This window comes from Delphinus delphis, chromosome 19 (genome assembly GCF_949987515.2).
Source record: "Delphinus delphis chromosome 19, mDelDel1.2, whole genome shotgun sequence".
In the NCBI taxonomy this organism is placed as follows: Eukaryota; Metazoa; Chordata; class Mammalia; order Artiodactyla; family Delphinidae; genus Delphinus; species Delphinus delphis.
In genome coordinates this window covers 48,679,873-48,702,316 of record NC_082701.1, presented here as the reverse complement: position 1 = coordinate 48,702,316, position 22,444 = coordinate 48,679,873, and the positions used below count along the sequence as shown (strand labels likewise).

The following is a 22,444-nucleotide window of genomic DNA, read 5'->3' as shown; positions in this document are numbered from 1 at the left end:
TCCCAGGCCTGGGCTTCCTCACAGGCAGCCTCCCCCTTCTTCAAACAAAGCCCAGATCTTGGGAGTGCGAGAGCCAGCTCCCCAGGACCCGTCTCATCCCCAGGGCTCTCCAGTGACTTCTACTCTGACCCCAGCACACAGAACCCACCCCCTTCCCTTCCCTGTGGCTGAATCAGGCTGCCCCCACCAAAGGAAGACCACTGGGGGAGCAGGCATGCTGGGGGCCCTGTGGGTGGGCTCAGGGACTCAGATCCTGCTGGAGCACTTACCCCGCTCTCCCCCTCCCCTCCCCCTCCAGGGCCCGGCCTCACAAATTTGTCTTGAGTTGTCTTTCCTGCTCCTAGAAAGCATGAGCACTTTGTGGATAGAGCCCTGGGTTGGGGTAGGAGACCCAAACCTTGACTCTGCCGCTGCCTTTGGTCACGGGGTGAGGTTAGGGATGACCCCCACCCACCAGGCTCCTATGAGGGGCTGGAGGGGGATCTCTGGATGGGTTGAACGAGCAGTGGGTCCCAGTCTCGGGGATGGCGTAGTAAGGGGAGTCCGGCCTGCCGGCGTGAGTCAGTCCCATCCCCTTTCCCTCCTGCTTTGCTGGAGACCCCTTGGCAGGAATCCAGCTGGTCCAGGACCTTCTTCCTGCCTGATTGTGGCGTCTGGTCCCCCTGGGGCATCATGGGGTGGGTACGGGGCCTGCAATGTGCGGGGGCTAGGCGTCTGCGGTGGCGGGGGGGGGGGGGTGCCCAGAGAGACCCACATTCCTGGGAAAATGGTTTCATCAGTGGCCGGGCCCTCCAGACCTCCGCCTAGACCTGCGGAACCTGTTGGACCAGAGTAGAGTGGGCGGGCAGGACGTGAAGCCCCCAGAGCTGAGCGCCCTGGTGACGGGTGGGGGCTGGGTTCAGGATGGACTGGCTGTTTCTCCTCCCTCTGCCGAGCTGGCTTCAGGTTAGGCTCTAGGGGTACCCTCTCCACTCTGAGGTGCCAGGAGTTGCCCCCTCTTCTCCAGTGTTCCCACGAGTGGGGCCGGCCTGTCCCGCTCCATCCTCCTGAATCGGAAGTTGGAGGAGTCACCTCCCCTCCAAGCCCAGCCTCGCCCCAGGCTCGAGTCCTGTCCTCTCCCACTTCCCCAGGGTCCCCACCGCACAGAGGGTCCCATCACCCAGCTGGAGCCTTTCTCGCAGCCTATAAACATTGTTCTACCTCGTCCAGAGCCCCTCCCCCCGCCCCTCATGGCTGCAGGTTCCGTGTCTCCATCTTTCCCCGAGGCTGTCTCCTGCACCCACCCCCACCTCTGATTCAGCTCCTGAACTGTCACCAAGAACCTCTTTTTTTTGCTAAACCCAAAGGACCTTTTTAGATCTCGTCTTGACCTTCTTTTTCTTGACCTGAGGCTACCTTTGGAGCCGCTGACACACCAGCCTTCTCGACACACTTCCACCTGCCTTTCTCCACGTTCTTCTGGTTTTCTTCCTCCCCTCTCTGGCCGCTGCTTCTTATTCTCTTCTGCAGGTGCTTCTTCTGCCCCCAGGTGTGGTGCCCATCGCAGGCCCCATCGGCCCCGAGCCTGCTCTTCCTCTGTGCTCCAGATGTGAGACCCCTGTTTCTCCATCATTTGTCCATCCTTCCTCTTAAACTTCAGACTCAAATATCCAGCTGCCTCCTGACCTCAACCCCCTGAGGCCCCAAGGACGCCTTACACTCACCATGTCCCAAATTGAAGTTCTTATTTTCCCACCGATCCCCCCCCCGCACCGCCATAGTCAAGTCAGCTGGGCCCAAAGCCCAGGCTTGAAAGAGGTGTGACTCCCCCATCCCTCCATATCCACTTACTCTCCCCAAACCTTTGAGTCCTTTTTCACTGCCCCATCTCTCCTCCCCAGGTCCCCATGTGGGACTAGTGAGGTGACTGGCCATCTGGTCGACCCCTTCCATGGCACTATGTCACTGGCTTCTGAAGGATGTTCCTAAAACACAGCTGACAACCTGCAGTTCCTTCTTGTCCAAGGGGTCAAGTCCACGTTCTCCAGGCTGGCACCTTGGGCTGCATGGTGCTTCTCCAGCCACCAGATCAGAATGCTTTGTGCCTTGTTGTCTATCTGCTTTGGCAGATACTGGTCGCTTCCACTCCTGGTCCCACCTAGCTTACTCTAGACTGGCTCTCAGCTACCCCTGCCTCTGGGAGGCCCTTCCTGGCCCACGGGGCTGGATGAAGTCTGTCTTAGGCACACACCCTCATGCTGGCTTGATATCATCTGCTCACAGCCCTGGCTCCCCCACCAGACTGATCCCCCCCATGGCGGGGAGGACACCTCTTGCACTGGTTGCGGTGATAGCTGAGCCGTCGGGGGCCAAGGATGGGCCTTTGTCATTCTGGGAACCTGGTAGACAAGGGGGCTAGGTAGTCTGGAGTCGTCTAAGGAGAGGTACGGCCACCTCTCAAGGCACTCATCATGGGCTCTTAGTAGAGCCCCGGATCGGGGTCTGCCTGTGTTCTCCTCTTGCAGGGCAGACCCTACCAGCCTCACAGATGCTCCGAGCCCTCCAGCCTTCCTCACTGTGACCAGGGCAGAGCCAAGGCTGAGGACAACATCCCTCCTGGCCACACATCTCAGCTGTTTCTCACTGTGTAACCTGGACTGCACACATCCCTCTCTCAGCCCTCAGGTCCCATCTGTAAAATGGGTGTGGTGGCATCTTCCCGGGGGGACAGAAGCAAGTTGGTCTAAGTGGCATGCCCAGAAAAAGGACCTGACGCTTGGCAAGGCTTTGCATAACCTGCTCCCTCATCGCCAACAGGGAAACCGACCCAGAGGGGGCACGACCTGACCTGGGTCACCTGGTGGCTGGCGGCACAGCCAGGATGCCAGGTTGCCTGCTGGCTCTTGGTCTTGGCTCTCTCTCTGCATGACACCCCCCACTGCTGTAGCCCAGAGGAGATGGAGGGGCCCCATGGAGCCAATCAGGCCTCTGTGCTCTGGACATCCAGGCAAATCTTGTGACCCTGCAGCGTGAGGGCTCCTGGGCCCATTGTTGGCCCGGAAGGACCTTATGTCGCTGGGTTTGGGCTGCTCCCACACAGGCAGCCCCCAGGACGAGCAAGGGCCAGGCTCTCCGGACCCCAGGCATCTGGTCCAGCCTGGGGGAAGGGGTAGGGCGCCTTGCACATGCTTTCAGAACTCCCAGTCTTGACGTTTGTCCCTAGCATTTGGGGGGTCTGGGATGAGCCCTGTGGAGGTGTTTGCCTCCAGGATCCTGGGGGCTCAACTTGTGAGACTGAGTCCTGTGTGACCTTGGCCCATCACTGTACCTTCCTGGGGCTGTCTCTCTCAAAACTGAGTGTTGTTTGCCCTGTCAGAACCAGGGGGTCACAGGGGGTGCGGGCAGCTGGCCCCGGCTGACTAGGCCTCGGTGGTGTTTGTCTCTCTGTAGAGCATGGATCACCATGACGAAGCCGGAGAGTCGGAGATGAGAAGGACCTCAGACTCGTGCATCGTCGAGAACGGGCACCAGCCTGGGGCAGGTAGGGCTGACGGCAGAGGAGAGCGGGCTGGGTAGCTTTGGGGTCAGGGCCTTGGCCACCCCTTGTCAGGGATGGAGGACTTGAGCCTAAACCCCAGCAGGTGGGGAGGCTGCCAGGAGAGCAGCCTCATTCAGTGTGAAGTAGAACTATGTAAACACAGAAGAAAATGAGAGATCTCAGAAGGTGGTGAGCTTCCCTGTTTCTGGAGGAATGCAAGCAGGGGCTGAGGAATTGTCCAAGCACTGAACAGGGTAGAAAGTGGACTGATAGGTGACTATTTATTGAACTGTCTATGAGGGAAAGTTGGAGCAGACGCCAGCTCTGGTTGGAGCAGCGAGACGTCCACAGCAGGGGGAGGTCAGGGAGGCTGGAGTGGTCAGGGAGGCCTTCCTGGAGGAGGTGGGAGGAAGGTTCACAGAGACTGGAGTCCTCCTGGGAGGGTCTGAGGCCCCTGTGGATGCCACGGCTGACACCCCCAACCCTGCTGGTCCCATGTTCCAGGTCCAGGTGATGGACCCCCTGAGACCACCCAAACTGTCCCGGCACCAGAACCCCCCAAGCCTCGCCCTGCGAGCCTCTCCTTGCGGTTGCCTCACCAGCCAGTCACGGCTATCACGCGAGTCTCCGAGAGGTTCTCTGGGGAGACGTCAGCCGCAGCTCTCTCGCCCACGCCTGCCGCCTTCCTGGGGGGCCTCAGCCCCAGCGAGGCCACCACACCCTGGACTCCCAGTCCCACTGGTAGGAGCAGGAGGGCATGGCCTCAAACTGGGAGGGAGGGCAGGGGCTGGGGGCAGTTGGCAAGAGACTCAGGAAACCTGGGCAAGCCCCAGCCCCCCTCTGCTGTCACTGCGACCCCCTTCCCTAGCTCATCTGCTCCATCAAATGGGGCTCATCTTTCCCGACTCCTCCCCCCAGAGATGCTGTAAAGTAGCCTCGTCCCCCACGGGAGACGACTGTGGCTTTTACTGCAGGTCGAGGCTGTGGTTAGAAGGTGGCCTCTTACCCTGCACACTTTGGCATGGTCCCCGGGGCCTGTCTTGGGCCTGGGGTCAGGCCTCAGTGGTGTGTCCTGGGGTTGGGCTGTTTGGGTTTCCAGAATGAGGGCTCGGGAACAAAGTGTTTGCTGGATACGTAGCACAAGAGGCCCTGGGCTCTGTGCTCTCAAAAGCGGGGCTGGGGGCGGGGGACACTTTAAAAGGCCTCTTTTATGTCATTGCTGTATGTTCCCAGCATCCCTTCTCCTCAACTGTTGGCCAAGGCAGGGCCAGCTTAGCCCAGGGGTCCTGCCCCTGCCCTGAGTGACGCTGGGTAAACGGCACGGGGCCAGGTCAGAGGAAGGGAGGCTGGCAGTGGTGACCCTCTGCGAGGCCAGGGTTTGTTACTTCTCTCCCTTGCTTTGTCCCGAAGAGAAGAATTCTTCTCTCCCACGGTCTTTATCCAGCTCTGGCTACGGGGCAGTGACGGCCAGCAGGAACAACGGCAGGTGAGTCGGGGCCCCAGTCCCCGGTGGGGGGAGGTCAGCCCTCCCCAGGCAGCGTCTGGACTTTGCCTTGAACTCGGGCTGCCCGGGCCCCTGCAGGGAGCTCCCATGCTGACCCAGGATGAGGCACCCTCCTGGGCTTGGTTCCAAGGGAGAGCAGCGTCAATGGGTGGGGTTTGAGCAGAGGACATGAGGCCGCGGGGCTAGGTGGAGGGTTTTGTTTGGAGAATATATATATATATAGGGCCTCGGGCTGGTTTCTCTTAGGACCCTTGAAAGGAAGTCTGTGCAAAGATTGGAGGGGGTGTCTCAGTCCCCACAGGAGGATGGAGCGTGGGGCGATCTCCCACTTTCCTCTCCACCCATCCTGCTTTCCGCCCGCGGCTGAGGACGTCTCTAGGCGGGGGCAGGTCTGCTGCCTCCTGGCCTGTGGTTGTTCCCATGCTCCCCCAGGCCCACCGGATTGTGATCGGAGCTGGGGATAGAGGCTGGCTTGGCTTTTGTCCCCCCTTTCAGTAATAAAAGGAGAATTGTGGCTTTCTGGAAAACTGTTGCAGGGGAGAAACAAAGAGGGTCTTTTTCGTGGTGGTGAGGAGGGGGCCTGGTCCTGGTGAAGCCGGTTCTGCGTACACCTCCCGCGAGGAGGATGCCCCCACCCCCACCCCGCTCAGCCCAGGCACGGACACCTGCGAGGGGTGACGATGCTCAGAGAGGGGCCCACTGCCGGCCAGGCCTGCCTCGGACAGCAGCTCAGTTTGGAAAAGCTGCAGAACCGGTTGGGGACTAGAGCAAGTGGTGCTTCCTCCCTGCCTGTAGCCTGGTTGCTGCCTCATTCTACACTCAGTGGGGTGGGGGGCCCGGGGCCCAGGTAAGCTAGTGATGGGCGGGTCTGTGTTCCTGACTCCGTGCTTCTCTCCTCAGCCCACCTCTGGTGACGCCACCCGAGTCTCTCCCATCCCCGCAGCCGCCAGCCACGACCCAGGCCCATCGGCAGGGGGAGCGTCGCCGGGAGCTGGTGAGGTCGCAGACGCTGCCCCGCACCTCGGGGGCGCAGGCCCGGAAGGCGTTATTTGAGAAATGGGAGCAGGATACAGCTGGCAAGTACGGATGCTCTCACCCCCCGCCCCCCAGACCAGTCTGGGCCCCCAGAGTAGGCCTGGGCCCGGACTAGGGTCAGGCAGGCACAGCGCGCAAAGCCGGCCCTGTCCTGTTCCCCAGGGGGCAGTTCCCCAAGATGTGACCTCTTGGGCAAGACACAAGGTCAGGGCCAGCTACGGAGCAGGCTGAGGGATAGGTGGCCCCAGCTGTGCGGAGGAGAGGAGCGGGCAGGGGGCCAGGCAAGGCCTGGGGAGAACCTAGGCCCCCTTCCCCTGGTCCTGGAGGGGCCCCGGCTGCCCTCACACCCACATTCCTCACCCAACTGGAGAAGTTGGTTTCAGGGCGTGACTGGAGAGGCCAGAGGGCAGTCACTGGGATGCCCAGCAGTAGCTGGAGGTGACATGGTGAGACCAGCCCCCTATCACGCCCCACCCCCGCTCCCAGATGGGACCCACCTCTGCACACATTTATCCAGCGCTCCTGTCCGCTGGGGGTATTGATGCCTGTTGCTTGTGGGGTGCGGCCCAGGCATATTTGATGATGACCACCCCCAGTCCCGCTCCCAAGGCTCTGACTCTAGTGAGTCAGAAGGGACACCCAGGAAGTGTCCCGCTGACCCAGACAACCTGTGCTTGGCCATTAAGGAGTGTCCTTGGGGCCCAGAGGAAGAAACCGTTGCTCCAGGCTAGGAAAGAGGGCGGCCCCGGAGGGAGGCTCAGAGGAGGGGTGGGATGAAAGGAAGCGGCACGGGCCATGCAGCCTCAGGTCCTCTGCCCCAGGATTGCCCATGTGGGAAGTAAACAGGGGACCTGGAGGCTGGAAGGGATCTGGTTGGGCCAGACTCCATCAAGGGAGGCTGTGCCCTGGGATGGGGGACTCATGCCTGGACGTGGGTGTAGGGCTGGGAGGGTTGCGTGCTACCTGGGTGAGCAGGTGCGGCACGTTCTCGGAGTAGATGGCAGCCGAGGGGCAGCTCCCCAGCCCCCCAGCAGGCCTGGCCTCTCTCTGCAGGGGGAAGGGCGAGACCCCAGCCCCCAGCAGGCCTGGCCTCTCTCTGCAGGGGGAAGGGCGAGACCCCAGCCCCCCAGCAGGCCTGGCCTCTCTCTGCAGGGGGAAGGGCGAGACCCGGGCGAAGCTGAAGCGCTCGCAGAGCTTCGGCGTGGCCAGCGCCAGCAGCATCAAGCAGATCCTGCTCGAGTGGTGCCGCAACAAGACGCTCGGCTACGAGGTGAGCCCGGCCCGGCCGCCGGGACCCCGGCAGAGGCGGGAGTGGGCGCCACCCCCCTGCTCTTGTTCCCCTGGCCGGGACGGGAGCCCCAGTGTGGGGCGGAGGGGTAGGAGCTGGAGAAACTGTACCCTCCCGATCGGTCCCCAGCCGCTGCAGGTGGCGTCCAGCAGGCACGGCTTGTTGCTGAGCTGGGGGGATGGTGGGCCTGGGGAGGGGCTGGGAGGACCTGCTTGTTGGGTCGAATCAGGTGGAGGAGCTGAGGCCGGCGCTGTGCTCCCCCTTACCTCCCCGCGTTGGCCTCGCAGCACGTGGACCTGCAGAACTTCTCCTCCAGCTGGAGCGACGGGATGGCCTTCTGCGCCCTGGTGCACTCCTTCTTCCCCGATGCCTTCGACTACAATGCCCTGAGCCCCGCGCAGCGGCGGCAGAACTTCGAGCTGGCCTTCACCATGGCCGAGTAAGTATGGCGGGTCCCCTGGCTGCCAGCCCCTCCCAGTCCCCAAGCCCGAGTTCTGCCCTGCGTCCAGCACAGGGGCCGGCAGGACGGGGGCAGCTGTCCGCAGACCTGAGAGCCTTGAGGCCACCCAGTCTGTCACCTCCCGTACAGATGGAGAGGCTATGGCCGGGAAGGGGGGATTTTCCCCGGGCCCCCCGGCACTCAGTAGTAGAGCCAGGCTCTCTCCTCTTCTCGTGCACCTGCCCTCTTGGCTGGTACCCGGCCTCTGGTGTGCGGTCTGCCAGGCCAGCCACAGACAAGGTGCAAGGGGCAGTGGGGCAGGGTCCGCCGGAGCACTGAGCCTGTCCTCTCCAGGCTGGTGAGAGAGACAGTTGCTTGGGAGAGCCCAGCAGCTGAGCAGCAGGAAACTGAATATCTGCCTGGGGGACATTTCAGACTTCGCCAGTAGGTACACTTTGCTTCCCTAAATGTCGTAAAAGCGTTTGATATGAAATTGCCTACCTTCTTAAGACCTGCTCATAGGGAGAAGATTGGGTGAGGGGTGATTCTGGGTTCAGGAGGTGCTCGGGGAGCTTGGCATTTGGTCGTAGGCTGAGGGCTACCCCCCGTGCCTCAGGGGAGTGTCAAAGAGTGCTCTGGTGAAGGTGCCTTCAAACCGAGTAGGCAGGAGGGTTTAACAAAGGGCTTCCTTGCAAACGTGTGGGCAGGAGTGAGCGATGAGCCAGGCGCCGTGGGGTACCCTCGGGCTGGGGAGAACAGCTGTGCGGAGAGGGCTGGCTGATAGGAGCCGTACTTTGGGGCAGTGGGTGCGACCAGCTCACAGTGACCTGGCAGGAAGGGAACTGAGGGCGTAAACCCTCCGCCCTCCCCCACCTCCTGCCCTCATGCCAGGGCCTCACGTGGGCTGGACACGGAAGGCAGAGGGCGGTCCATCGAGTCCGTGCCCCTGGTCCAGGGCAGGCACGGGGCAGAGATGAGGGTGTTGAGGGCTGCCTGTTGCTGGGCTTTGTGGAATTAGGGGGAGGAAGGTCAGAGGGCAGGAGGACCTCCCCAGAGCTGAGTTTCCTGGAGGGAACATTTTTCATTCTCTCCTGGCCGCCCACCTTTGTGCCTGGTGGAGTGAGCCTCTGGCCACCCGTGTGTGCCTGACCCCCCTCGTGTCTTGTCCGCGACCCCGGTGCCCACGTCCGGGAGGTGCTCTCACGTGCTGGTGGAGCTGGAAGAGCCCTCCCTGAAGCCTGGCCTGCCCACCCCCCCCACCCCGAGTCTGTTCCGCCCCACACCTGGCCCCAAGCCCGGCCGGGGAAGGAGTTGGAGCTCACAGGTTACAGCCCCGTGCCCGGGACTGCGGATCTCGCTCTAGGGGCAGAACGGAGACCCTGACTTGCTGGCGTGCCGGCGTGGCCCCCGCTGTGTGGTCTCGGGTGACCCGCGTGGCCTCTCGCCCCGTGGGGTCGTAAGAACTCCTTGTATGCTTTGGGAGCCGTCCCTTCCCTGGCTGTTTAGGATTAGCTGTCGTCCTAATTGCGGAAACAGCTTTGGGCAGAGCGCGTTACACAACCGAATCCAGACGGTGCTGAAGTAGCGCCAAGGGTAACGGCTCGATGCTGAGGAGGGGGCGCCTCCCCAGCTGCTTGGAAGCCCAGAAAGGGTGACTGTCGAAAAGCAGATGCTCAGAGTGGACAGGGCCCGGGCTCCGATGTGGGCACCCAAGACCCCCCCCCCCGCCACCGCTGGGTGAGGCCACGCTTGTCTGACAGTTTTTCTCCATCGAGTCCAGTGGGCCTGGCGGTGCCCGCTCAAGCCCCGGCCGCCTCGGTCACCCTCAGCCCTGGACCAGGCTGGGCTGTGGCAGGGAGAGGGGTGCCCCGGGCCCCAGGATGGTGGCCCTGCACCCCAGCTCGCAGGGAACATAACTTCCCTTGGCGGCTGGAGCCAGAGCCGTTCGTGGCTGTGCTTTCCCAGCACGAGGTGTGAGCTCAGAGAGCCTCCAGGCTCCAACCAGATGTTTCTTCTACTCCCACATTGGGGTTGGGGCGTGGGAGCCTGCTTCAGGCTGTACCTCCCTCCCACCCAGGGCAAAGGACGTGGTAAAAACCGGGCCCCGCCTTCCTGCCGCCTGAGCTGGCTCTGGCTAGCTGGGGAGGGGAGGGGAGGGGAGGGGAGGGGAGGGGAGGATGGGCTTCGGGCCCCTGAGATGAGTTCTGGCTTATCTGCTGACTCGAGAGAGGGCAGGGAGGGGCGCCCACAGCCGGCCTGAGGGGGAGGAAGGTGCCTCCCCTCCTGAGTCATCCGGGAACTCAGCTCACAGGTACGTGGGGGACAGGGCTGGGAGGGTGGGCCTGCCTGCCCGAGGCCTCCTGGGAGGATGGCAGCTGGGCTCGCCTAGTTTCTTGGACAATAAGCTGGTTAGAACAGCTGGAGAGAAGGCACAGGGACACCTACTCGAGGATACTGGCTACCAGTGTCTTAACAGCCTACTCCTTAGTTTTGCCAGCAAAAGCCAAGCAGACATGCGGGGCTGGGGGAAAGCCGTCCAGGGCCACGCAGGCAGCAGAAAGGCAGTTTGCGGTGGGCGGTGTAGGGTGACGGGAGCCTGGGCTCTGATGAAGACACAGCCTTTGGAAAGGAAAAGCAGCCGTGGACAGGGCCCCTGCACATCAGGAAGGAGAAGCTTCCAGACCCTTCAGCGAGCAAGGGGCCTTCAAAGCACAGAGACGCATCTAGAACCTGGGGAGTAAGAGGGGTTTGTGATGCCCCTCCCCCTGATAATTTACCTCCCCAAAGATTCCCCGGGGCCTAATCTGTGAGTGATGCGGTGTCGACAACACAGTGAGCTCCCCTCCTCCGACAGGCGTTCGGGGCTTGGAGAGCGGGAGGACCAGCTCCTGTGGTGGGCGGTTCTCCGCCGAGATGGAGGGTGCGGTGTAGGCCCGGGGCCGGCCAGTGTAGCTGAGGAGCCCGCTTGCCCTGCGGGGAATGTGTCCTACTCTCAGGTTACAGCCCAGCTGAGGGAGCTTCCAGGCTATTTGTAGTGCCCATGTGTCTCTAAAACCAGATAGGAGGCTGTAGTCTGAGCCCTGGCATCCCAGGCTGCATTTAGAGAAGGCTTAGACAAATAAAAATAACCCCTCAGGCACCTCCTCCACCTGCCTGCCTGACAGGCTAGCCCTGGAGTGACGAAGATCACAATAGGATAGTAGTAGGAGAAAATCCTCTGACCCTTTTTTAACCCCAAACAAGGTGGGGCTAATTCATCTAAAATTGGTAGTAGGCAACCGATAGCTCTGGTTCTTGCTGCGCAGCGACATTTGAAATGACCTGTACTTTCTTCTTTGGATGATGATTCCATGCTGTTTGAACTATTTAAAACAAGTTTGTGTTTTCACAAAAGCAGTTTTGTTTTCATTTAAAAGGCAGTTGGGGCCTCTAATATTTTGAGACTGAAATGTTTTTATGAAAGTCAGTGTTCATCATCATTTTCCTTTACTCACATCCTGTCTCAGGAGTTGTGTCCGTAGCTTCTAGAAATCTTATCATTACTGTCACGGCTGGTTGGGGTGGGGTGGGGACCAGATGGTTAGGGGCTCAGTCCCCTGGTTTCTGGGGAAGCCAGCACCTTGCCCATAGCTTCCTGTCTGCGGGGTAGAGGGTGATACCAGGGTCAGGCCTTAGCGCCCGTCCTGACTGCCACCCTGGGCAGGGGCAGGGATGTCATTAGTGGGAGGGTCAGTGCAGCCTCTAGAATGAAGAAGGGGGGCCAGCCCAAGTTGGACAACACTTGGGACGTGCCAGCAATCCTAGAGAGAAACCAGAACCCGCTCAGAGGAGGGCCCCCAGGTACCCACTGGGGGCACAGCGAAGGAACCAGACATGGTTAGTTTCAGGGAAAGATGGATATTAAGATTCTCTTCCAACACGTGAAGGGCTTTTTTGTGGGGGGAAAAGCAATTAGACTGAGAATAGCCTTGTGAGGCCAATAGGTAGAAAGTACCAGGAGGCAAAATCGCGTAAGAAACGTGAGGGAAAACTTCCTCCTGGCCAGGGCCACCCGCAGAGGGATCGGAACGGTGCTTGGAGGAAATCAGGGCCCCTTCCCTGAACCTGGAGGGGAGCATGGCCGAGGCAGGGCCTTCACCAGGTGGTTGGTGCCTCTGAGGGGGGTGTTTGGAGGGTGGGATTTCAGTTCTCTTCCAAGGCTGAGGTTTAGGGTTCTAACGGTGCCCACGTTTCCTGGGGGACTGAGTACTCAGGCCACTGCTGTCAGTGGTGATACCTGGGCACACACCTGGCATTCTCCATCTGCAGCCCTGGGAGGGTAGGAGGAGCTCTCCCTGCGCTGCAGGTATGGAGAAGGGCATCAGACGCCACCTGATAGCTCAAGGAGGTGAACTCAGGTCCACGGCCTCCCCAGGAACTCAGATTTTCAGTCCTTGACTATCAACAAAGCACCTCTGCGTGCATATCCTCGTCACAGCGTCCACTCCCCTGACACCGAGCCTCTCCCCGGCCCATCCTGGGCAGCCAGGGTGCCCGCTTATCGGGCCAGAGCCACTCGCCACCCCACGAAGCCCTCGGCTTCCCTTGCAAGCTGCCCGCTCCAAACCGAGGGGGAGCCCGCCGACGGGATCCAGGACCGGCGTCTCCGTTTCGCCCTGACTTTCGGTTTCTGATAGGAGGCCCAGCGTCAGGCCAGCACCACAGGATGGGCCCCGTGCTGAGATTACAGCGCTTGTCTTTGGAGCACGCAGGCCCAGGAGCCGGCAGGGACTGGTAGAAAGTGCTTGGGGTACAAGGCACCACCTCCCAACAAGAACAAGCCCACCGGGAGGGGGAGCGGAGGTCGGGGGCTGACTTTCCACCGAGGAAATGGCACGGAAGGGTGAAGCTATGGGCAGAGCCAGGATCTGAACCCAGCTCTTTAGAGTTCCAGTTCAGGCCTCTTTTCCCTGATGACCCACTCTGCTGCTTGGAGCGAACCATGATAATACAGACAGCAACAGTGACCATTCCTAACGTTTATTGAGCTCTTCTGATGAGCCAGACACCGTTCCTGCTGGTTGTGTGATGAGCTCGTGGATCCTCCCACCTCCCTGTGAAGTGGCTGTTATCCAGTCGGGGAAACTGAGGCCCTGAGAAGTTAAGTGTCGTCCTCAAATCATATCGCTAGGAAGGATACAGCTGGGATGTGAACAGTGTCACTCATGGACTTATGGATATGGGGGCAAAAAGACCGGAGACCCTGGAACCACAAGAGTGCACACAGCTGTTGAAGCTGATTGGACCGAGTGCAGTTGCTTTGGGCCTTTTGGGTTCGGCCTGATGACGCGTCTGGCTCGGCACAGGGCGGGGCTTTGCTGGGCTTGGCGAGGGTCCCTGCTGTTACCTCCCAGGTGGATGCCCGTCTTCCCACCTCCATGAGACCTAGAAGCCGGGAACTTCAGTCCCCCTCCCAGCTGGGAACGGCAGAGGGAAGAGCTTTTTTTTGCAGCGCAGTGAAAGGCCCCAGTTTCCACATGCATCTACACCAGTGGGCCAGAAGTTAAACCAGTATTTCCCAGAGCATGAGGCGGGCCCAGGGCGAGGTTGAGGGGAGGCTCACAAGATGATTTGAAGCAACTTTTAAAACTTTGAGTTGTTGTGACCCTTGAGTAGATAATAAAATCAATTTAGTGGCTCATGACCAGCATTAAAATAAACCAAACAGAAAAACAAAAAAAAGGAGGTGGGGAGAGAAATAAAGATGAAATCTAGAGAAAATATGAGTAGTAGAAAAGGTCAGTATCTTTATGAAACTTTATTTCCACATAAATGTATGTGCGTGCTGAATGAATCACGATGAAACACCTCTAACTATGGGTTATGGTTAAAAAAAAAGGTGAAAGACACTGTTGTTTTTCTTTTCTTTTTTTTTTTTTGCTGTACGCGGGCCTCTCACTGTTGTGGCCTCTCCTGTTGCGGAGCACAGGCTCCGGACGCGCAGGCTCAGTGGCCATGGCTCACGGGCCCAGCCGCTCCGTGGCATGTGGGATCTTCCCGGACCGGGGCACGAACCCGTGTCCCCTGCATCGGCAGACGGACCCTCAACCACTGTGCCACCAGGGAAGCCCAAAGACACTGTTTTAGGAAGTATATGGGTGAATTTATTTTTTACTTTATTCATTTTACATTTATAGCCTGTGCTGATTCTCCATATACTGCTGATACACGTTGAATTTTTTTAGTGAAATTTAATTTTGGAGCTAAATTTTTATTAATGAAACTAACCTTTTCGATTAATATAAGTTTGTCTAAATTAATAAAATTGAATTTTTTAGCAGAACTTAATTTGGTGAAACCTTAAAGTGAAGCTGAATTTCACTGAAATTTTAAAGTAAGTCTAGTTATGTAAAAACACGAGTCGTAAGGGCGGTTCCTGGATGTGGGAGTCTGGGAAACACTGCATTAGAGAAAGCAACCGCAAAGGCTCTTCTGGGGTGATGTGAATTCACAGTTGGAGAGCACTTGGGAGCCTCCAGCTCCGGGCTGATGGCTGGGGCCGGCGTTCTGATGCGACTTCTGTGTTTCAGGAATCTGGCCAACTGTGAGCGCCTCATTGAGGTGGAGGATATGATGGTGATGGGCCGCAAGCCAGACCCCATGTGCGTCTTCACTTACGTCCAGTCTCTGTACAACCACCTGCGTCGCTTTGAGTGAAGCCCCTCGGGGCTGGAGAGCCAAGCCCCGAAGGAGTCGGTGGGGCCGCCTGTGTCCCGGAGTCAGGATGCCCCCCGAGCAGAGTTGCATTCTGGTGTGAGAGAGCTATTTGTTCTGTGCCTCGTAACCGCGCTCCCCAACCTGCCCGGCTGCGTTCCTGATGGGAAAGTACCGCTGAGCTGCGTGCACTGACTGCACTGATCACAGCCAGGGGCTCCAAGGAAAAGGAAGTATTCCCAGAGAGAGAGAAATTGGTGCTAAATAATTACCTTCCTTAAAAATAATAATAATACTAATGCTTGTCTGTAGATTCTGGAAGCCTGAATCAGTGTTCCCTCTGCTGAACTGGATCCATTGGCTTTACAGGGTTGCATTGACTACCAAGTGTTTTTTAATCCAAACACCCAGAGTTTTCTACTTCCTCACACTATTGTAGGTTCCTTTCCTCCCGCGCTCTGGGCCACTGCCAGGAAATATAGAGACGCTTAATCAGCAGCTTGACAAAGAAGACTGAAGTCTTGGGAAGAAACTGTTTAATCACTCCCAGGTCCTGGGCAGCAGCTGACCTGCAAGTCACCTCGGCTCTCTGGGGAAATGGGAGGGCTCTCGCCGGGTCCCAAAGTGGTCCTGTCCTTCCCAGGAGGGCTCCGCACGTGTTTGGCTGAGAATAGGCCCTCGGGAGGTTAACACTTTTAGGGAAGGACGGGCATTTGGTGCTGCGAGGTGGTTTTTAGTCAGAGCTTCTTTTAAGGGATTCGCTGCAGATATTTATAAAAAGTAACTCCATCTGTACCACTGACCGTTTGTACATAAAAAGATGTGTCGCACTTCGCTTGGGATTTGTTATTTCTGTTTGGGAGATGGGGTGCCTGGGAATAAGAGATTTGTCATCCATTTCAAATGAAAATCTGCTTACATCCCCCCCCCACTTAACTGTTTCTGTACCAACATCACCACTCAGAAAGTTCAAAATCACATTTGCTCTTCTTGCGTTTGCCTGTCAGTCACCCGTCTCCGTGTCATGGAAGGAGCACGAACAGAAAGTCCCCCCTTGCAGTTCTGTCCCCTGGAAGTTGACTGACAGATCTGTGATCGGCAGTGGGGTGGTCCCGCACGTGGGGGAGCCCATCGAGGGGCACTGGTTTATTTTCACAGCTGTTCGGTGGTACAAAAAAAGTTGTTAGGGTTTTAGTAGAACATCTTTAGATTCTATAAAGCCGCCGCCATTAGCTTATTCTTATTCAAGAAGCATTTTCTAATCGGCTTGGATTTTAGCCATGAACTTGGAGGACTTCCCTTTAAGGAGTTAATGTATGTCTTCAGCTCGTGCAGTGGGTTCTAACCACCAGCATCTGTGCCTTCTCAGAATCACCCGTGGTCCCTTGTGTTGGGGGACAGAGCTCTTTGGGGGTGTCGGGAGGACCACGGCAGAGCTTGCCAAGTGGGTGATTGGTAGTCTCAGCAGATTTGTTTGTTCGGGCTGCAGCCTTGTCCCATCCTTTGGATTCTTCCACAGTGGGAACCACTCCCTTTCCAGCTCTTGTCTCGTGGAGGCTTGGGAAGGTGAGCCCTATTATTAGCAAAGACACTGCACCTGGTTTTTTTTTCTTACTGAAGTTTAGGGTTTCAAACCTAAAGCCAATCCAAGCACACAGGGGTTTTATAAAAAGCACCCCTATACATTCCTGAGTCCTTGCACATGTTAAGCGGAGCGCTCCTGAATTGCACACGTGGTCTTGCACCTCTGCACATAAAATAGAGCAGACCCTGCTGGCGTAATGAACAATTTCTCTTAAATTGAGGCGTGGTGTCCCTCATGTCTCACATTCAGAGTAATCCAGGCTAGATATCTTTAAAGTAGGTCCTGTAATGTTCTCGTCTGTGGTTTGGGGGGGAGGGGCAAATGAGGGCTCATAAGCTTTAAGGGGTTTGAAACTTGATTATCTCCAAGACAAAGCCTGAGGGTTCCAAGGTGTGGGGCAAGTAGGGGGGTGGGCGGAACGCGAGCAAGCCGCCCAGTCTCAAGACATTTGGAAGCCATCGTTTTAGATCAGTCTTGCACGGAAAGTTCCCATTTGTGCAGTTGGACGTCGAGTCGCCTTCTACCATGGTACAGATGGTCTCACATGTTTTTTTCCCATCCCCACGACACCTCCCGAGAGGAATGATTTCTCAGAGCTGCTTGTGTTCCATAAGATTCTTCTGCTTTCCCAGATCCCAGATCACCTGGATTTTGTTAAAACTTATTAAGTGACCAGATTGGCTTGTGCGTTTTTCCCTGAAGGGAATGTTTCTCCAGAGCCAAGATGGGCTTTAGCTTCTCTGACAGCTGATGGAGATTTTTCTAGCCAAGGGAGAGCTCATAAGCACTTTCTGAATATGATCTTGTACATGCTGGTTAGAGGAGAACGTTCAGGCCAGGTGTTCGGGGAACAGTCTGTGAAGGCCAACGAATTTCGCAAATGTGTTCGATGACGAAAAGCTCTCAGTTTTCCCTGCTGCAGCGGTCAGTGCTCTGTAACTGGAGGAGACATGTGTGAGAGGATATTTTCTTTTCTACCATCCCAGGTCTATGTGACTCCAGGCACTTGGATGGCATGCTAAAAATGCTGAGTAAGTTGGTCAGTTTTAGGTGGGACATCTGTGCAACCCAGAAGAACCAACTCTGAATTGGGTTTCTCGAACTTAGGGACAGGTGACCAACGCATCCTGGTGAATCGATTATGCCTGTCGAGACGGCCAACTTGATTTGCCTTTGTTCCCCTCTCCGATCTACGCTCTCACATCCACCCATCATCCCCTTCTGCTGAGTGACGAAGGTTCTTGGTAGGATTATTAACCGTCTTATCTGTCTCGCTTTTGAGATTTGGTTTGGGCTTGCTTTTAAAGCCTTTGATGTCTTATCTCTTGGTTTTTGGACTTGATTTGACATCAAACAGCCCTCATCGTCCTTTGAAAGGGCACCTTAAAAATGCATAGGCCTGCCTCTTCCCTAGAAAGCACCAAACAAACCAAAAAACACCTGGGAAGGACGAACCAAGAATGCTGCGCTCTCTGGGGTATCCAGGCAGCCTCTGCAGGAGGGAGACCGTACGACTGGGTGTAATGAAGAGCTGATGGAGGCCCCGAACCAGTAGGGCAAGACGATATGGGTGGTGACACCCGAGACATGCCAGTGTTTGGGTGCATCTTGACTCCACCCTGGTCCCTTGAGTTGATCCAATGCTGTCACATAGGCAAAGGGCAAAGATCTATATTTTTTACAAACCAAATTTTTCATCACTCACAGTTACAAGTGTCCTTAGCGTGTTTGATGTCTCGGTGATATGTGCGTTATTAAACCCCTCTTCCTGGCATCCGTGACCTCACCCACACTCTCAGGTTCCCCCCACCTGTCCGGCTGTTTCTTCCCAGTCTCCACCATGGCCTCCTTTCCCTCCATCCGTCACTCCCCTGTGCTGTGTCTTCTGCTCTGTGCCCTGTCTTCCACATCAGGGGTTCATAACCCAGGACTGGTGTGGGCTTTGGGAGCCTGAATGTCCAGATAGAATGTTTTCCCTTCCTTTTCCCTTCACAACTGGCTCCTTCTCCAGTGTTGACTGCATCAGCAAACGGCAGCACGATCACTACCCATTGTCTATGCCAGGGACCTGAAAGCCACCTTGTCCCTGGGCATCACGGACCAACTGCCAAAGCAGTTCACCTGTTTCCTTTCGTGTGTCGTACACCAGGCATTTGCAAAACGCTTGCTAGCAGAGCCTCATGATTTCTGTTGAGTGTCCTGACGCATCAGAGCTACTGGTTTTCCCCAAGGTTTTATTCTGATAATCCTCAAATGTACAGAAATGTTGAAAGAAGAGTTCAGGGAACATCGCGTATTCTTTTGTCTTGATAACATTCTGCCATGTTTGTGTCCTGTCTCCATTTTTCTGAGCCATTTGGAAGTAAGGTGCATTATGACACTTGGCCCTGAATACCTTTTTAGCAGACGTCTCCCGAGAATAAGAACATTCTCCTACATGAGCACGATATACCAGCATACCTAAGAAACGGAACATTTACTTGTATACAGTGTACATTCACATTTCCCTAATTGCTTCCACATGCCTGTTAGGCTGTTAAAAATTGTTAACAATCCAGGATCCAATCAGAGTTCACACACTGCACTGGGTGGTTGTGTCTCTTTAATTGCTTTTAATCTAAAACGGTCCCTCCACTTTTTACTGCCTATTTTTAACCTAACTCTTTTGAAGAGCCCAGGCCGGTTGCCTTGTAGACTGTTGCCCACTCTGCTGTCGTTTGTTTCCTCCTGAGTAGATTCACGTGAAACGTGTTTGGCACGAATACAGCCCAGGTGATGGATGTTTCCATAGCATCACATGAGGAGCACACGGTGCGGGGTAGCCCCCTGTTGGCCATGGGAGGGTTGATGGTGTGGGGAAGGGTGTCCACCAGACCTCTCCATTGCACTCTCTCCCCCTGTAACTAGTTAGAAATCTGTGGGTGATGCTCTTGGGACCCTGTGAGTATCCTTCTCCCCAACATCTTTAGAATTATCAGCTGATGATTTTTGCCTGAATCTGTGATTAGACTGGGAGTTGAAAAGGGTGATTTTTTTTTAATTGAAGTATAGTTGATGTACAATGTTGTGTTAGTTTAAGGTGTACACCAAAGTGATTCAGTTGTGCATACATATTCTTTTTCAGATTCTTTTCCATTATAGGTTATTATAAGATATTAAATATAGTTCCCTGTGCTGTACAGGAGGTCCTTGTTGGTTGTCTGTTTTATATATAGCAGTGTGTCTCTGTTAATCACAAGCTCCTAATTTATCCTGCCCAGCCCCGCCACCCTGCTTTCCCCTCTGGTAACCATACGTTTCTTGAAAGCGGTGATTTCTGAGTTCCATCATTTCTTCTATATTTAATAGCTGACACTCCTCTGTAAAGAAGGCCATTCTCTCTTCATATCTCCTTTTTTTGAGTATTACTAGGGACTTATGATTCTTTTTCAAAAAATGCAATGTGTTGAAATCCCTGCCATTATTATTTTTGATACTCAAACTGTCCAGTTTGTCCAGGGGGAGAAGACAGCTCTTGTGTCCTTTTGATGTGTCCCCATCAGCCTCTGAGCACTTCCTTGCCTTGTGGCACAGGGTGTTCCAGGCTGACCTTTTATTTTCTTTGCCGTAATCCTGGAATCAGCAGCAAGGGATCCTGGTCTCTTTTAGTGGGGAGTCGTATTTTTCAGTCAGGATCCGGGAACCAGGTATGTTCATTGCTACTGGGTGTCTTGCTTCTAAGCCCTTTCAGTGAACAGAGCTAAGAAATTTTATGTATAAATGCCTCCAAGCATACCAGCAAATCCGAGACCACAGGATTCATCTGCACCCTCCTCTATTCCATACTTACGTTTCTTTTTCTCCAACAATCCTGATCCCCGACAATTTCGATGTATTACAACTGTCTTCTATGCTGTAATACACAGACAAGAATTCCATAATTTAAAAACTGATGCCGAGGCCAATGACGAATCCACTAAGTAAAGTTCAGGATTTCTTGGCAGCCCTCCCTCCCTCCCTCAACCCCGAATAAATCCTCTTAGGGTGCACAGATACTTCCCTCAAAAGCTGCTTGCAGTAGTTGTTTTCTCTTTGAAGTCATGTTATGAATTTGATATATAGTTAGGTTCATCTGTTTCTGTTTGCATTCAATGGAGGGTTTGTTTCCATGAGTTTAGTTTATTTTTTAAATGTGCAAATTCTTTCCCTAGTTTAAAAATCAAAACTGTATGAAAAGGTATCCTCCCATTCACGTTCCCCCATCCATTCCTGTTCCCTCCTTTACTCTCTGGTTCATCCTCCCTTTGTGTCTTTCTTTCCTTCTTTTTTTCCCCTTCCCTCCCTCCCATCCACAATAATAAGCAAATACATAGCTATGTTTTTATTTTCCTTTCTTTCTTACATAAAGGATGGCGTAGCCAATACTTGCTATGTACCTTGCTTTTTAATTTTCATTAGCAAGTGAAATCGTTTCATAGAGCTCGTCCTCCTCTTTAAAAGGTGGCTGCATGGTCCTCTACTGTGTGGGTAGTGGCAGTTTCTTCAGCCAGTCTCCTGTGTAAGGGCATCCAGGTCCTTCTGATGTTCAGCTGTTACGAGCAGTGAGCAGCCTTGTGTATGTGCTGCTTTATACTTGTGGCGGTGTGTCTTCAGGGTTAAATCCCAGAAATGAGGTTGCTGGGTTAACGGGTAAATGCCTACTTCGTTAGATATTGTCAAATTCCCCTCCCTACGGGTGGATTTTGCACTCCCACCATGAGTACCTGCTTCTTCTCCAGCTCACTTTTTCCCCAGACTTTGTCAGACTTTGGAACTTCTGTCAATCTCATGGGTGACGGATGGTATCAGTATAATTTCAATTTGTATTTCGCTTAAGAGTGAAGATGAGAATATTTTTATACTTATGGGCTATTTCTGTATCTTTTTCTGTGAACTCTCTGTTCGTGTCTTTTGTCCCTTTTCTCTTTCCCCCCTTGATTTTTTAAGAACTCTTTATATGAGGAAGATTTCTGTATCTCTTTCTTTAAATTTTTATTTTATTAAAAATGTTTTTAGGGCTTCCCTGGTGGCGCAGTGGTTGAGAGTCCGCCTGCTGATGCAGGGGACACAGGTTCGTGCCCTGGTCCGGGAGGATCCCACCATGCTGGGGAGCGGCTGGGCCCGTGAGCCATGGCCGCTGAGCCTGTGTGTCCGGAGCCTGTGCTCCGCAACCGGAGAGGCCACAGCAGTGAGAGGCCCGCGTACCGCAAAAAAAAATAAATAAATAAAATAAAGGTTTTAAAAAAAATGTTTTAAAATGTTATATTTTTAATGCAATTTTGAAAGGTTACTTTCCATTTACAGTTATTACAAAATATTGGCTCTATTCCCATATGATGTAATATGCCCTTGTAGCTTATTTTATACCTAATAGTTTGTACCTCTTAATCCCCTACCCCTAAATTGCCCCTCCCCACTGGTAACCACTAGTTTGTTCTCTACGTCTGTGAGTCTGCTTCTTTTTTGTTATATTCACTAGTTTGTTGTATGTTTTAGATTCCACATATAAGTGATATTGAACAGTATTTGTCTTTCTCTGACTTATTTCACTTAACATAACGCCCTCCAAGTCCATCCATGTTATAGCAGATGGCAAAATTTCGTTCTTTTTACAGCTGAGCAGTATTCCCTTATATATAGATACCACATCTTCTTCGTGTTTTAAAATTTATTTATTTATTTATTTACTTATGGCTGCGTTGGGTCTTCATTGCTGTGCACAGGCTTTCTTTAGTAGTGGTGAGTGGCGGCTACTGTCGGTTGCGGTGCGCGGCTTCTCATTGCGGTGGCTTCTCTTGTTGCAGAGCACGGGCTCTAGGCGCACAGGCTTCAGTAGTTGTGGCTTGTGGGCTCTAGAGCACAGGCTCAGTAGTTGTGGCACACGGGCTTAGTTGCTCCAGGGCATGCGGGATCTTCCCGGACCAGGGCTCGAACCTGTGTCCCCTGCATTGGCAGGCAGATTCTTTTTTTTTTTTTAATTTTTTTAAATTTTATTTATTTTTGTCTGCATTGGGTCTTCATTGCTGCACGTGGGCTTTCTCTAGTTGCGGTGAGCAGGGCCTACCCTTCGTTGCGGTACGTGGGCTTCTCATTGCGGTGCCTTCTCTTGTTGCAGAGCACAGGCTCTAGGTGCGCGGGCTTCAGTAGTTGTGGCACGCGGGCTCAGTAGTTGTGGCTTGTGGGCTCTAGAGCGCAGACTCAGTAGTTGTGGTGTACGGGCTTAGTTGCTCCAAGGCATGTGGGATCTTCCCAGACCAGGGCTCGAACGTGTGTCCCCTGCATTGGCAGGCAGATTCTTAACCACTGCGCCACCAGGGAAGCCCGATACCACATCTGCTTGATCCATTCATCTGTCGATGGACCTT

The 22,444-nt window shown here is 54.8% G+C and overlaps 1 protein-coding gene across 2 annotated transcripts in view; it reads left to right on the top strand.

Annotated features, from left to right (window-relative positions):
- SMTNL2 (smoothelin like 2) overlaps positions 1–15,306 on the top strand; it is a 30,867-nt gene extending 15,561 nt beyond the window's left edge. For both annotated transcript variants that reach the window (XM_059996691.1, XM_059996690.1), the window contains 7 exons: positions 3,430–3,520; positions 4,022–4,258; positions 4,928–5,003; positions 5,922–6,101; positions 7,209–7,326; positions 7,632–7,783; positions 14,353–15,306. In XM_059996691.1, coding sequence (XP_059852674.1) covers positions 3,430–3,520; positions 4,022–4,258; positions 4,928–5,003; positions 5,922–6,101; positions 7,209–7,326; positions 7,632–7,783; positions 14,353–14,479 — 981 coding nt within the window. In that variant the 3' untranslated portion in view covers positions 14,480–15,306. The remainder of the gene's footprint in view (positions 1–3,429; positions 3,521–4,021; positions 4,259–4,927; positions 5,004–5,921; positions 6,102–7,208; positions 7,327–7,631; positions 7,784–14,352) is intronic.
- The last annotated feature ends 7,138 nt before the right edge of the window (positions 15,307–22,444 follow it).